Source organism: Ciconia boyciana, chromosome 7 (assembly GCF_034638445.1).
Source record: "Ciconia boyciana chromosome 7, ASM3463844v1, whole genome shotgun sequence".
In the NCBI taxonomy this organism is placed as follows: Eukaryota; Metazoa; Chordata; class Aves; order Ciconiiformes; family Ciconiidae; genus Ciconia; species Ciconia boyciana.
Window position 1 is genome coordinate 55,585,947 of NC_132940.1, and position 14,969 is coordinate 55,600,915.

The window sequence follows — 14,969 nt, forward strand, 5'->3', positions numbered from 1 at the left end:
CAGAAACGGGAGAACCAAATGCATGGTCAAGGCACAACCCAGAAATGGGGCAGCCCAGACTTTTAGAGATTCGCACAGAGACATGAATCACCCCTGCACACACACAAGCACCGCTTGTGCCGGTTCCCTTGGTGATGCCTGCTGCAGCCGGCCGAGCCGAGCTGGAGACTGGCCTGGGAGAAATAAGCAGCCGATTGTCTCAGCTCAAGCCACGCCGAGTTCCCGGGACGTGGCTTGTACACAAACACGCGGCTGCTTCACCCTCCACAAGCCGTGGAGCCGCTTTACCCACAGCAGGCCCACAGCCAAGGTGCTGCTATCCCACCGTTGAGGCTCGCAGCCCAGCTGCGCTGCCCTCCCCCCTCCCTGCTGGGCACACAAGGCCACCCCACCAGAACCCACCTTCTCCAGGTGATGAGCAGAGCCAGGACTCAGCCAGCGAATGTCCTTCACAAACTGCCAGTAATCCTTCTGCCTGCAGCATACCTGCCCAGGACAGGCACGGTTAGACACCACCACCCAAGTCCCAGTGAAATGACAACATCCCCCATTAGCCCCAAGCTACCATGAGTGGAGAGCCCCAAGCCCTGGCAAGATGGGCCAGAACACAGACAGAGGAAGAGCAGCACTGCTTTACAAAGGAGAAACAATGCAAGCGTGTAACACAGTTTTGTAGATCAAGGGATCAAGTCAAAAACCACTGGCTTGATGTAGATAAGTCGTCTCCTGCCCCTCTCACGGTGACCTCTCAGTTGCAGTCAGCCCACAAGTGACCAGACAACACATCTCCTGAGCTTCTCTTCTTCCACCAGGTAAGATCGCAGTCCCTCATACCCTGGAGACAGGAGAGGTCTTGGGACAGGAACGGGACGTGGCACCGAACGGCTCACATCTCTGCTGCAGTGCAATGAGGATCCTAAAGGCCAACCGCAGGTCTGCCAAGCTCAAGGTTGACCAAGTTCCCACGTCACCATTCCCCTTCCTGCTGGAGCAGGACCTGGAAGACAGTCCCGATGCCTCAGCACTACAGAGTCAGACCTCAGTGAGGGGTCACGAAGGGCAACATGGAAACACATCCCAGCAAAACCAGCAACCATTGCTGTCTTCTGATGCAAGCCCGCACCGAGGACACCAGCACAGCTGAGCACCCCAGGTAAATTTGGTGTTGCATTTCTATCAGCTCTTTGCTGCTGTTTGCCTCAGCTTTATTCAGACAATGAATTATTTTGTTCTTAGTTATTCTTCCTGTTAAAGAGGAACTGCAGCAGAGTTGCTGTTCTCCTCACCACCCTATCGGGTGTAAGCACAGCTCCAAAATGTCTCTCTTCACCAAAAGGCTGATTATTTTTTCTTCCATCTCTATTTCCTCTTTCACAAGTGTCAGAGGAATGGGTTCTGTTTTGTGGTTTATTTGTTTGCGGGGGGGTTGGTTTGGTTTTTTTAAGACTAGAGAACTAACATGGCAATTTTAGTCCTCTAGATTGAATTGGGGTTTTCTGGACAAATAAATAAAATTCACTCAAAAGTTTAAAAACCTCTTACCCTAGTTCTCTTAACATGTACATATAGATTTTTTCACCTTTTTTTATTTATTCCCAGTTGTAGGAAAAAAGTTTATAAGAAAATAATAAGTAAGGAAGTGTTTTGCTGGAGCAACTATGAGAAAACTGCTCTTAGGAAGACAGCTTCCTATTTTTAGGGCCCGTATAATACAGCCCGTGTTTTTACGGGCCTCCCTTTGCAGCTCTTATAGCTTGATGGGTATCACACATGCCCAAGCAGGGGAGACATTTCTAAGTAAAAGAGCCGCTTTTGCCTATAGTAAAAGCATCGAGGAAGGCAACACACCATCCTGCTTTGCAGGTCTGGCATGAACTGTTACCAAGAGACAGACAAATATAAATAATTTAAATCTCACTTCCTGAAGCCTATTAACAGCATGTCTATGAGAAGGGAGCACTGCACTCCTCACATGCAAAAGGTAGCTTCTCTCTGTGGATCTCCCAAAGGTCCTGGCCCATACCACTGGGGACTAATGGGAACAGAGCAGCACCGTAATGAGTGCTAACTGCAGCTAATACATCCAGGGATCAAAGCTGGGATGAGCTGCCAGCCTGGCTTTTCCTGGAGGTTTATTAGCTCGGGTGCAGCGTTGCATAGGTGCGGTTTTCCTGCTCCTGGACCCAGCTGGCCCATGCAAGCTGCCTGGGGCTCCTCTGCATCACTCACTTCTCTGCATCGCTCTCTGGGTGGCAGAGCCACTGATGGGAAGCCTGCCTTCAGGCATGCCCTGCAGACTTGCTTCAACTTTCCATTGTAAATTAATTGTGGTGGTAATTGCAAGCTGAAGGGGAGACCTTCAGGCCTCTGCACATAAGTGGGAAGGAGAAATCTTCCAGGCAGCCATGGAAGGAGGAACGTCTGGGTGAGCAACTGCAAGGCACAACAAGGGCCTGGAAAGAGAGATCCTATTCACGCAGAGCACGGATTTGGCTGCCAGCTCCTGTTATTAACACAGCTAACCAGAAACAGTAAAGATGCGAGGTTTCTCTTGCCAGACCTCACTGGGGAGTTTTCCAAGTGCAGATGATATGGGGCTGACTCATTGCGAATGCAGCTTTATTGCTTGGCTGCAGCAGAAAGAAAGGAGAGGGGGCTGGCCTCAGCGTGGGGGGCACAGGTACTTAGAAAAACCACGTCGAAGGTGGATGAGATAGAAAGAACATGCACCCAGGTCCCTCTGACAACCACAGCACTTGCCAGGCAAGCTCAGTCCCTGCTTCAATCATTTCCCACACTGCTACAAGTGTTGTAGCCACTCCATGCTACGAGCACTGAAGCAAGCTGCAGGCAGACAGGACTGTCCCACCTGCTCATGACAGGCACCGAAGCTGCTACGGACAGACAGCAGTGCTGGCAGGACAGAGCCCTACCTTGTCATGGATGAGCCCATGGTAGAGGATGCTGTGCATGTCTCTGCAGAGCCGTTCCAAGCCGCCATACTTGGACCAGACGTTTGGGTTGCTGGTGGACACCAAGCCTTCCACTGTGGTCTTCAGGTTGCCTAGCAGCTTCCAGTGTTCCCTCCTGCAAAAGAACACAGCAAGTTGCATCAGATATACAGCAAGAGGAGCTTCACAACAGAACCACGGTATTGCACTCTCTCCAAGGAGACTCTGGTCAGGCTGAAACCTTCCGTAGTCCAGAAGCTAGCAAAGGTGAGCTAAAGGACCTTACACCTCCCTGTGGTCTCCCGTGCATGGTTTGTGGACAAGAGGCCCTATCGTAACGATGCTTGTGATGACTGGTAGCCACCACCAATGTGGTCTCAGGAGACAGCCAGAACAAAGACTGATGGCTCCTGCAATATACCACTTGCTTAATACAGGCCAACAAAGCTGGAGGACACCTCTCCAGCCAGCCTCTTGCTTTTCTTCACTCACGCGCTCTGTCAGAGACTGTTCAGAGCAGCAGCACGCTAGGAGTACAGCACCTGCAAGGCAACGGCATGATGTCCACCATTTAAGTAGACACTGGCCGCGCTGCACCCACATTTACAGGGAGCGGCAGCCCCCGAGCAATGCGCACCGCATCGAGCACTCCAGCACCAGCAGGATGCAGAAGTGCTCCACTCCAAGTTTAGTAACTCTTCAGCCACATCTCCACCTGTACAGCTGCTCTCTGGCCCCAGAGCTGCTGTAGGCACAAGCTGACTTTCTTGCAAAAGCATTCATCACGTTCTGGACAGAGCTTAGCAAACTGCAGTTGTACTCTGGAGCTTGCACAGCACTTCTCATCGATATCAACCCCCTCAGCTGCCCTGCGTACAGCAAGGAATGACCATTATCCACCATAAAGCAGGAGTGACGGTGCAGAGAGGTAACATCATTTGCCTATGCAAAAGCAACTTTGGGGAAGGAAGCTTTGGATGACCAAGATCCCCCCTCAAGCTGTTTGACAGTGTTGCCAGAGGAACAGCAGCCATCAGAAACATGTATTCAGATAGCAGCCACTCTCTCAGAAGCAACAGGAATCTTACAAGGTATATTTGGGGGTGTAAATGCCAAAAAAACATGCCTCTGCAGGGTTTGTAACAGAAGCACCAGGGGTGACAGCTTAGAATGAAAGTCCAACCTTTCAACTGGCAAAAAACAAGCCAGGGTTTCAGCTGTTAATCCCTCTCACTGCCCAAAACAAACTGGATTTCCAAAGCAAAAGAAAAAAAAAGAAAAAAAAATTCAAAATAAGCAACATTATTTAAAACTGCTCTCATTTTCATCCTTGTGGATGAAAGTGTGGGCTGCACACCTCTTGCTGCACAGAGGACACTAAGGAGTAGCATAATCCTGGTATTTAAAACCAAGCTTTTCTCACCAATATTCTCTTTTTGCAACTCGTTTGTTATTGCAAAACTGATTAAGTGAACAAGCAGATCATCAAATATTGGCTCTACTTCAAGCTCCCCATCCACTCCCTTCACGAGGTCTTCCCAGCGAAGCCTCACCACTTTCAGTGCTCGCCTAAGCTTAAACCATGCAAGGGCCAACACATTCCACCAGCAGAGCCCAGGAGCTCTAAAACAGACCTGCAGTGCATAAAGAAGTATGTGTATGTCTACGATGTACTTAGACTAACAAGCATGGTCAGGGCTTGTCTCAGGAGAGACTGAAGAAGAAAGCACGGATGTAAATCAAAAGCAGCTTCCCAAAGGAGATCTGACTCAGGGAGACACAGAAAACTGATCCAGCCATTCTCCTATGGGCTTTTCTCATCCGTGCTGAGGGATGCAGATGCTCTTTGACTGGGGACCAGCGATGCCGTTCTGGGCATCCGCAAATGCCCAGAGCAGCGTCACCGGTCAAAGAGCATCTGCAGCCACTGAGTTCAAAAGTTCACCAGCTCGTCCCCAAAATATTTCTAATGCTCACAGTTAGGAAACGCAAGTGAAAGCTCAGCCACGCTGCTGATCTTCCAAGTCAGTGAGTCAGGGAAACTCCCTGTTATTTCATGCTATAAAAAGCAGGCGATGCACACAAGGATGCGGAGGTAGGACACGCAGAGCCACGCGTTACCAAATGACCTGTCTCATTAAAGGAGGAGTTGTGCACCTCCCCAGAGGTAGGAAACCAGGATCCGACAGACTGGAGTCACAGCTCCCTCCTAGCACAGGCAGACTAAAGTTAAGCAATCCTCGAACGAAATAACCTCAAATTGTTAAAACATTGAACTCAGAAGCACATAGGGAACAAGCAATGCAATGAAAGCACCTTTGCAGAGGTGATTCAGAAGCTACCAAAAGTGAATTAAATCCCTGTAAGACAGTAAGGATCCCATGGGACTTGTTGGCCCAAAGCAGTTGACAAGTTGGATGCACAAGACCCTACTGACACCCAAAACCCAGCTGTTTCTGGGCTGGAACATGATGCATGCTGAAAAGCATACAGTGACACAAGTTGAAGAAACAAAGACCCATATAGTTGGCTGCAGGTGGCAGGGACATCGCAAGACAGTGCAGCTAACCACATTTCAGCTTGAACTGGACTCATCAGTTAACCCTGAATTCATGGCAGGGTTTGCTCCCCTCCCATTGACAGAGCCTGAGCCTGGGCTGCCAGGAGGGATGGCAAAAGCCTGGGTCCCAGCTGCCCTCAAGTTCCCTGTTTCCGCAGCTGTTCAGAGCAATATTGAGAAATCTGCTTGGTTTTTCCTGAATAAAGAGAATTTTCCTTTCCTAGTGCTAAAGAAAGCCTGACATGGGATAAGGCCAATTCATATCACATCATGAAAGCACCAACTTACAGGAAGGGCAAAGTGAGCAACACACCCCAGAGAGGTCACAGTACACGAGCAGAGCTTCCCCTGCAAGAACCACACGTGCTCCTGCTCTCCTGCTCTAGCAGAGCCCGGTCCCCCAGCCAGAAGAGCCGAGGGTGTTTGCAGGGCCATCGCTCGTGGAGCACCGGTGAGACCTCAGCCGCATCCCTTTCATTCCTTAAAGACGACCTCTGATCCAGCCTCCAATTTTAGCTACCAGCTCTGCAAACTTGGTGCTGGGTTTCCTTGCTTTACCACCACAAACTCTATCTTCAGGTACAGCAGCATCAACCCGCTGTCAGGAACTGTTCCAAATATAACTGAACCTTTTGCACTGGAGTGATAAAAGACAGAATCCAGCCTTGGAGCAAGGAATGGCTTAATGCTGCTGCTGCTGACATCAGGGAAATGCTGCGTCAGGGAAATGAGAAAGCCCAAGGCTTTCTCAGCCCCTCCATGCCAGCAAGAGTAGGAACTTCTCTTGGTCCAAGTCAGCAAAGGTGACTCACAGCAGAGGCAGGGAGCCATGCTGCTGACTCAGGTGAACTTCTTCATTTAAAATAAAACCAATCCCCAGTTACTTTCCAAAACAGAATCACACAGGTAGCTAGCATTAAAAAAAAAAATTTAAAAAAATGAAGCTTGTCTTTCTCACAAACATCTGCTGTGTGTCTGCCTGTGCTCTGCAGGAAGCATCTAGCAATGGCCGCTTGAACTGTCCTCTACCTGGAGGAGTCTCTCGATCCTTCTTAGCACACTAAGGAGGTCAGGCTGAGGATGCTGAGGTCGTGGAGGGACTGCCGCCAGATCTCCAAGGACATTCCCGTGCCAGCTGCCAGCTCCTCCTGCAGATCCCAAAGGTGCTACGTAACCCACTGCTGCGCACAGCCTGCTGCCGCCTCGCTGTCCCCGGGTCTCCCAGACAACCAGCAGCCCCTTTCCTCAAGCTCCCCCGCCTGCTCCTCCAGCAGGCTCAGCACTGCTGGGAAATGGGATTAAAAGAAAGGCAGGCTTCGTGCAATTCATCTGCAGCCACGGGGAGTGGCTGACAAGGCAGAGGAAGCCAGAAGAGCTCTGCCAGCCCAGTGGGTCAGCCCTGCAGTGTCCTGGCGGGGAGAGCCGAGCAGGCTGGCTGGGAAACTGAAACGCAGGGCTGCTTGCACCGGTACTAAAAGCTTGCACCGGTATAAAACTGGGGGCACAACCACAAAAGGCTGCCACAGCAAACGCAGCCCAAACCTGCTGCTCGCCAGAGCACTCTTGCTCTGCACTGGCAAAGGACGAGGGAAGAAAATAGGGATTAAAGGTGGTTTTTAGCCTTCTCCCAGCATGGCAAATAGTTTTGCCTGCTCATGCTGGTGAAGCCTCCCACAAGCAGATGACCACAACCTGTGGACCGGGGATAGTGTCCATCGGGCTTTGATCTGCACAGGACCTGCTGCAACAAGCAAGTAGGCAGCCAGAGGCATCGACACGCAGAGCAGACCCCCATCGCAACCCACCTCCCCGGAACCAGCTGCTCACCTTCCTCCATCGCTCCCAGCACTGGTTCCCCTTAGGGACCCTCTCCTCTGGCCCTGCCGTCCCCAGGCCACGCTGGTGCCGGAGCTAAAGGCGGCAGCTCTTTGCTAACCCACCCGGCTGACCAACGGCCCCTCTGCTCCCCCTGGGGCTGCTGCATCCATCACATCACCCGCCCGCCACTCCAAGGCACGAGAGCCCTGCTCTCTGCCTGGCAGTTAGGGCACTAACCTGCCGTGCCTCGACGGACATTGGCGTTACAGCCCCTGCTCCCCGATGCATTTCAGACCTGCTGCTCAGGAGGAGAGACAGCAAAATCCAGCACAAGATCCTCATTTTCCTCTCCTGCCCCAGCAGAAGAATGGACTTCAGCAATGGACTTTTGCTTCTGCATTTCCCATGTTCCATGGGAAGATGGATCCAGTGACCGCTACCCTATCGCTATCAGTCACGGCTACAACCTGTAGTGAAATGGCACCTCCCCGGGAATTAAAATGCTAAACCATTTTGCACAAAGGACAATGAGGCTGTGCAAGGCCTGTGCCAGGATCCCCCCCAGTGCACCAGTGACAGCCAGGAGAACAAGCAGGCCACCTCATGTGCCAGCACCGGAGGGGACGATGCCCTCCTCGTCCCCGGTGGAGTGCTGGGGGTGGCACCACGTCAGCCCTATTAGTCACACGATGGTAGAGTCTGGTAGTGCAGGACCTGCACTTGCAAAGGCAAGAAAATGCACAAAGATGATTCCAGAAAGAAAACGAAGTGAATGAAATCAATTCCTTTTACCTTTCTGAACCTGCTGGGTCTGAAGCATTAGCTAAAGAGGGAGAATAGCTCGAACTGTGCAAATCAAAAGGCACCCCAAACCTGCACTGCAGCTTTAAAAGCACCGGTAGCATTCTCCCGGCTGATATTGCTAGCAGGAATAGAGCGGCTAGCTGAGCCCCTCAGATAAGGAATGCTTCTCTCCCATATCAAGTTTCAGCTGCTCCCTCCTCCCCAGCCAACACTCCCATTTCCATCTAACATCCACCCTGCGCTTGTGAGCACCAGGGCAAAACCGAAGCACAAAGCAAAGGCTGAAGACATGCAAAAACCTGAAGTAAATAGGACTCATCATCAAAACACCTCCAGGGAACAATCTCTGCTGCTTTTATAAATGCTAACAAGAAAAACCATGCCTAAAGCATAAAATAAGACCACGTAGATGAAGCCACCGCAGCACGGCCATTCTCACCGCCAGCCACGTGCAGGCGCAGGGCCTCGCCTTCAGAAATAAAGAGAAGCTGAAAATTTCTTTTCAGCACCTAGAAGGGGCGATGCAGCCGACCGCCAGGAGGGTAAGGAGACACGATCCAAAAGCAGCAAGCTGCAGAGCCACCAGAAAAGCAGCACGGCGTCAGGGCGGGATGGTTTCGCCCTTAAGCACAAGGCGTTTGAAGCAGAGGCTCGGCAGCTGCTGTCTTGGCCACGGCTGATGGAGAGATGCTGTCACCACCATAGTGGAGACAAGGCATCGGGTACTGAGGGCACACGTCTGCAGCCGTCACTGCCCCTCCAGCGGCCAAGACACTTGCCCGGGCCAGGGAGCAGTGCGGTGTACTGGTCCCGGGCGGGTAAAGGTGGCCACACGCTGCTCGAACAGCCCAGCTCACCGCGTGCTTCCTCCCCACGAGGGACCGAACCGGGGGCAGCCGGCATGCTCTGCAAGTCCCAGGATCACTCCCAGGTACCCCCGCATCTGTGCGCTGGTGCTGGGTGTGCAGACACGCTCCCACACACGCCCACGCAGCGCATGAGCTCCCCAGGGCACCCCGGACACCCCCGCGCATCCCCAGCGCTTCCCAGGCACACTGGCACTGCTGCCACCCGTGTTCTTGCACGCACATCCCGTGCTCCCTGCCGTGTCCTAGATAACTTGCACACGCACCCCACTACCCCACGCGTGCACCCCCTGCGCACACACAAGACCCTGCCCCCACGCGTGCCTTGTCCCCGGTGCCAGCACGCACAGCGCGCCCCTCAGCGCACACACGCTCCCCCGCGCCCCCGGCACAAACACGCACGCAGAGCGGCGTGCCCTGCCCACCACACCCCCGCCATGTCATGCCTCCCCCGCCTGCCCACGCAGGCCCTGCCCCCCGCTACACTCACACCTCCTCAGCGTGTCCTGCCCCCACACACGCACCCACCGGCGTGTCACACACACGCACACGTGCCGCGCCCCCCCGGCGGGCCAGGCCTCCCACCCACGCGTGTGGCTCCCCCCGCGCACCCTGGCGCGTCACGCCGTGCCCCCACGCGCGGCCCCACCTGCTCTCCGCGCGCCCCTCGCGGGACCCGACCTCCATCCCGGGCGCGCGCGGCCCCGCCGCCACCGCCCGCTGCCGCCGCGCCACCGTCACGTGGGGGCGAGCGCCCGCCCCGCCCCGCCGCGAACTACAGCTCCCGACGCGCACCGCGGCTGCCCGGCACCCTCCGCGCGGCCGGAGAACTACAGCTCCCGGCATGCCCTGCGCGCGGCCGCGCTGAGGCGGGGGCCGAGCGCCATGGCGGGCCGTTCACCTCGGTTTCCCGCCCCCGAGCTCTACGCTGCCCTCGGCGTCAGCCTTGTTGCCGCCTTCAGAAGGCGAATGCCCCGTGAGTCAACGTCCTGCGTGAGTAGGTGAGGAGGGAGCAACGGGCCCTCAGGTTTCCTGTCAGTCACGGCTGCTGGCGCTGCAGCGGGGCGGGCGAGACAGGCGGGCCCCGCGGTGCCGTCCTCCAGCCCACCGTCACCCCTATAGGTACATACACACAGGCGTGTGTCTTTGACAGAGGCTGCTGTAGGACCCCAAAGCGATACGCTGTTCTCAGCAAAAGTTGAGTTGCCAGTCGGGTTACTGTCAGCCCTCTGAGTAAAGTGTTTGCACTGAGGTTTTGCTGCACCACAGTGTAAAACCACAATAATCAGTAACTGAGATAACCGCTCACCAAAATCCTGCTTCAGATAGGTGAGAAAATTGCGATGGCAAGAAAAAAATCAGCCAAACAACGTCTTCCCTGAGAGCCTGCTCATGCACCAAACATACCAGCAGAGACAAACAGAAAGAGGGTTTCTGTTCTGTTGCCTACAGTAAAGAGGATGTGAAAAATATTGCAGAATTATATGTGCTTTCCACTAAAAAGCAGTGAAATGAAACTTGAAAAAGGAAAAAGTGATGCAGCTGCCATCAGACTGAGAACAGTCAACGACAAATTATCATGGGAGACAAAACCCAGATATGTCTCCGGAGTTGTCTGATGCCTCAGAAACCAAAGGTAGTCCTTTGCACAGTGGAAACTTCTTGTAACTGTTACTTTTAATGATAAGTATATGCTGCTCGCTGATGCTGCATACATGAAGAGACACCCCTTGACCTGAGACTTCCTGTGTGGCTTATTTTACCAGTACGGTACTTCAGCAGCATTTGGGGGAGCCAGGTTCTATGCTGCTATTCTTAAAGCAGTTAACAACAACAAAACGTTTTTCAGAAGGCACTTAATTAAGAGACTAGGACTCCCCATACATAGTAATGGTGTACAAGTGTGGAACAACTTCCAGCATGGCTGTCAGTCAGGCAGAAATTTTCTTGCATAGAGCCTACTGCACTGACCACGTGCGTTGAAAACACTGGCTGTACACAGCATGTTTGGTATCAGGGCATCAGACTATGTGTTAACTCACAGTAAAAATATTGGAGAAAATCAAGTCATCAGGACTATTGTGATCATCGTTAAGATGATCACACCTGGTGAAATGGAACATGCAAATGTAGCTGACAGATCTAATTTAGCTCCTAAATCAGGAATTACAAGATTCTTCTAGCTCCACAAGTCAGAAATAGCCTGGATGTTGCTTTACAGTGATTTTTTCAAAATTTCTTCAGAAAAATCTCTCCTTTTCCCCTGCTTCATTATGTTTTTTTGCATATGTTATTTATAGACACTTAAGTAAACTCAACGATTGTCAATTTAGAGAGCATATAAAAAATCATTCAATCAAAAATAAGCCTGATCACACAGAGCGTACAGTCACACACAGCTGTGTTAGCTTCTGGGACTGCACTGAGACTAAACTGGAGATTAATCCTCCAATGTAAAATTTGAGGAGTGCCAGTAGAGGTCAACAATTTGAAATGTATGAAAGTATATACGTATCCTTTTATATATCCTATATACCAGTAGCAGAATTTGGAATCTCACAGACCTGATTGCTGTTTGTGGAAGATTTGGGTGACATAAAGTCAGTTATCAACTCAATGCAATTTCTTTACTCATTAAACCTCACAGAGAAGGCAGAAATTGAAGTTATTGGTAGATGCCAGACAATTTCACGTTAGGAATAAGAAGCTGTTTTTAATAGTAGTAGTGCCTGTGCCTTGGAACAACGCCCCAGGGGAAGCAGAGACCTCCTTTGGAAGATGCACTTGAACAGCTCACCCGTTTCTGGGATCAGTGCAGGTGTGATATTCCACAGCCCACAACATACAGCTTGGGCTAGACAGCCCCCTCTGGCTTTAAATCTACAAGTGCATTTAGTGCCTGATTCTTCGGGTGTGGTAATTGTAATTGTAACACCTGAATTTCAGCCAGGATGTTCAGCAGGTAACATCTAGTCTGCAGTTCCTCCACAGTGTAACATAACAGGGGTTACTGGGCAGCCAAGCCCTGAAGTCTCATTTTTGTGAGAAGACAACTGGTGCTCAGGAAGAGCCTGGGAAAGGCCCAGGAAAGAACCAGCCCCAAAACTTACTACAGCTTGTGGATGCTTTAGACACACTGTCTTCTTACAGTGGTAACAACCTCAGCAGGGCTGCAGCTGTACAGTAGTTTATACAGTTAAAGTACTAGTTCTTATAACGGTCAATGCTATGTGGAACCGTTGTCATGGGGCTAGATGCTGACACAATCCTGAGAGCTGGACAGAAAACTAAGAGCTGATGTTTGCATGGTTGCCTCCATGATCCCTATGGCATTTCAGCCATTTTGAACACAGAAGAAAAATACTCTTCAGGATCAGAATCTTTGCCTGGTTTTCTGTTGTGCTGAGCAGCAGACAGCTGGTGTCCTGTCTGGATAATAAATGCAACCCATGGATGTGGTACAATCTGGATTTTGTCTGATTTCCACCTGTCATGAGGGCGGGCAGCATCTGCCACCTTTGCAGTGGGCGTATTTGTTTTGGCTAAACAGAGCATTTGTTTATCAGCGTGACATAGTCACCAGATGGAGCTGCGTGCTATAGCATCACAGGAATTTGGTTTAAAGTTAAAAAAAAAAAAATCTTTTATTTGACTCTTCTATTATTAATATTTATTGGTCATCTGGCGATAGCATCTTCCCTTTAGAAATGTAGCCTGACTTTAAGAACCTCAAGTCCCACTTGTCATCTGGAGGAAAATGCATAAATTATCAAATATGTGGCTCCAAGCCTCCATGTCTGAACTTAGGCTGCACAGGGAGAACACAGAGAAGAAAATGGGGCAGAACTCCCAGCCTCCAGCATCCTGGTCACCAGCTCCTCCTGCTTGGAGGAAAAATCTCTCACTAGCTGAAGATGTCCTATGACTAACTGAGCCATTCTCTGCTAGCCAGTAGAAAGGAGCAAGAGGAACATCCAGGAGCATGTTACTGGCCTTATTTTAAAAGGGAAGAGATGCATAAAGAGTGTAAATGGAGAGACCAAGGCCTTGTCAACAGTCTGCAGTTCAGGATGGAGCAGAGGCCAGAAAGCCTCAGCTCTCTCCTCTCATTCTTGCTTTTCACAATAATACTCCTCGAAAGACCCCCAGTTCTGCAGTGAAGGGGAGAGGCCTGCGGAGCACTGCAGTGCAGGCACCTCCCGGGACACAACGTGCCAGGGACTGCGCACGCGAGGAGTTAGCTGTGTATCGGGCACTGAGGATATCGCATCTGCCACAGAGTATTTATTTTAGCAAATGGGCACGTGGAGTACGTGGGCAGTTAACGAAACGGGGGAGCGTTCCTACTGCAAGGAGTTGTGTGCAAGGTTGCATGTATGGAAATACTTATTCCCGCCCTAGGGCATTCACAACGTAGCCCCTGGAGTCTTGGTACAGAGCTCCCCCTCTCTGGAGGCAGTCAGTCAGACCCTGAAACAAGCTCTCCTTTGGTCATGTTGCAAAGCCCACTGAAGGCCAAGGGCGAGGGAAGTCAACTTTTGAACGGCAGCCTCAGCACAGCTCCCGGAAGACACTCGGGGAGATGTGGACAGTAATGCCAGGTGACCACTGCGAACGGGGGGAATCGATACGGATTTCCTTCCGGCATTACTGCCTGGTTTCTGAAGGAAGTCCAGCCTCTGCGATCCCGTTGTCTGCCCATCTGCTCCTTCCTTTACTATCTCTGGAACTCACTGACCAATTTCAACCAACTATGAGCAAGACGTAGAGATTTCAAAGACAATTACCATCCCTTACATTTAATAAAGAGAGTGCCGGATGAAGGAAGTGCCACTGAGTGAAAAGAGGTAGATCCCAGCCCTGTTACAACTCACTTAGCAGCAGCCAGCTGACCACGAGGTATGTGCGTACTGTTGACCCACCAACAATACACACATCTCCAAAGAATGCAAATATACCGGGGGGAAAAAAAGGCTTCACTAGATTCCTTGTTCAAAAACCAAGTTGTTAATTTATCTTCTGAGTTTCTGAATCATGTGATTCTGACCAAAAGCTGCAGAAGATAACAACTCTGAAAAGAACCCAAAGAAAACAAAACATCAATAGTCACGCTGTTCTGTTTTTAAGTAGTAATTTTAGGCCTGACACGGTATTTTGAAATAGGAACCCGGTTTGAACCCTGCCGTTTGACGTTTGGGGGCATAATTCTGTTAGAAACTAGCCTGCGTTGGTTTGGCTGTTCACAGAACAGGTTATTTCTCTCAGTTGCGCTGGGATGGCAGGCAACGTCATCTCGCGTTCAGCCTCCCAGCTGAACACCCTTTCCCCTGCCCTGCAACATCTCCGGCCAGCCCATGACTTCACGCCCTGCAGCACAACTGCCCTGTCCCCCAAACCCCGGCCGCACGGCACCCCCCCATCACCACCAGTCCTGCTTCCCAGCATCGCCCGCCACTCTGCGGCCCCAGGCCCCCGTCGCCCCGCCGACGTGGCAGGGCGGCCCTCACCCTTCCCAAGGACACCCGCTGTCAGCTGTCCTTGGAGAAGCTCTCCTGCAAGCGGTCTCCAGACGGCCCGCACCCAGCCGGTTACCTGCGGGCCCCGCCATCGCCACCCGCCGGGCCCGAGGCCGCCCTGGGCCCAGGCGCGGCGCTGCCACCGCACGCTGCACCCCGAGGCCGCCCCCCGGCCCAGGCTCTGAGGGCAGCGGGCGGCGGGGGCCCGGCCCGCGGTACCCCGGCAGCCGCTGGGCTGGGCTGCGGCAGTGCAGGCGCCGGGGGCGGCAGCTCCAAAGGCGACGCGGGGGGACAGGACCAGGACGCCCCGGCGAGGCCGCCACCCCCCACCCCGACCCCCCCGCTCCGCTGTACCTGCTCCTCCCGGCCGGCAGGGGGCGACGCACCAGTTCCCGAGCGGGAGGGTGGAAGAGGGGGAGGCAGCTCCTCTCCTGGGCGCAGGCGCCTGCTGCCA

General features: G+C 52.4%; 1 protein-coding gene across 6 annotated transcripts in view; it reads right to left on the reverse strand.

Moving 5' to 3' along the window:
* RUBCN (rubicon autophagy regulator) overlaps positions 1–14,969 on the reverse strand; it is a 34,274-nt gene that overhangs the window by 18,457 nt on the left and 848 nt on the right. The window contains exons 1-3 of one of the 6 annotated variants that reach the window (XM_072867285.1): positions 14,870–14,965; positions 2,934–3,087; positions 403–486 (exon numbers count right to left, since the gene is read on the reverse strand). In XM_072867285.1, the coding sequence (XP_072723386.1) occupies positions 403–486; positions 2,934–2,972 (123 nt within the window). In that variant the 5' untranslated portion in view covers positions 2,973–3,087; positions 14,870–14,965. Of the gene's footprint in view, positions 1–402; positions 487–2,933; positions 3,088–9,648; positions 9,727–14,591; positions 14,799–14,869; positions 14,966–14,969 lie in introns of those variants that run through there. The other 5 variants (XM_072867280.1, XM_072867281.1, XM_072867284.1 and 2 more) reach the window with 5 other exon arrangements.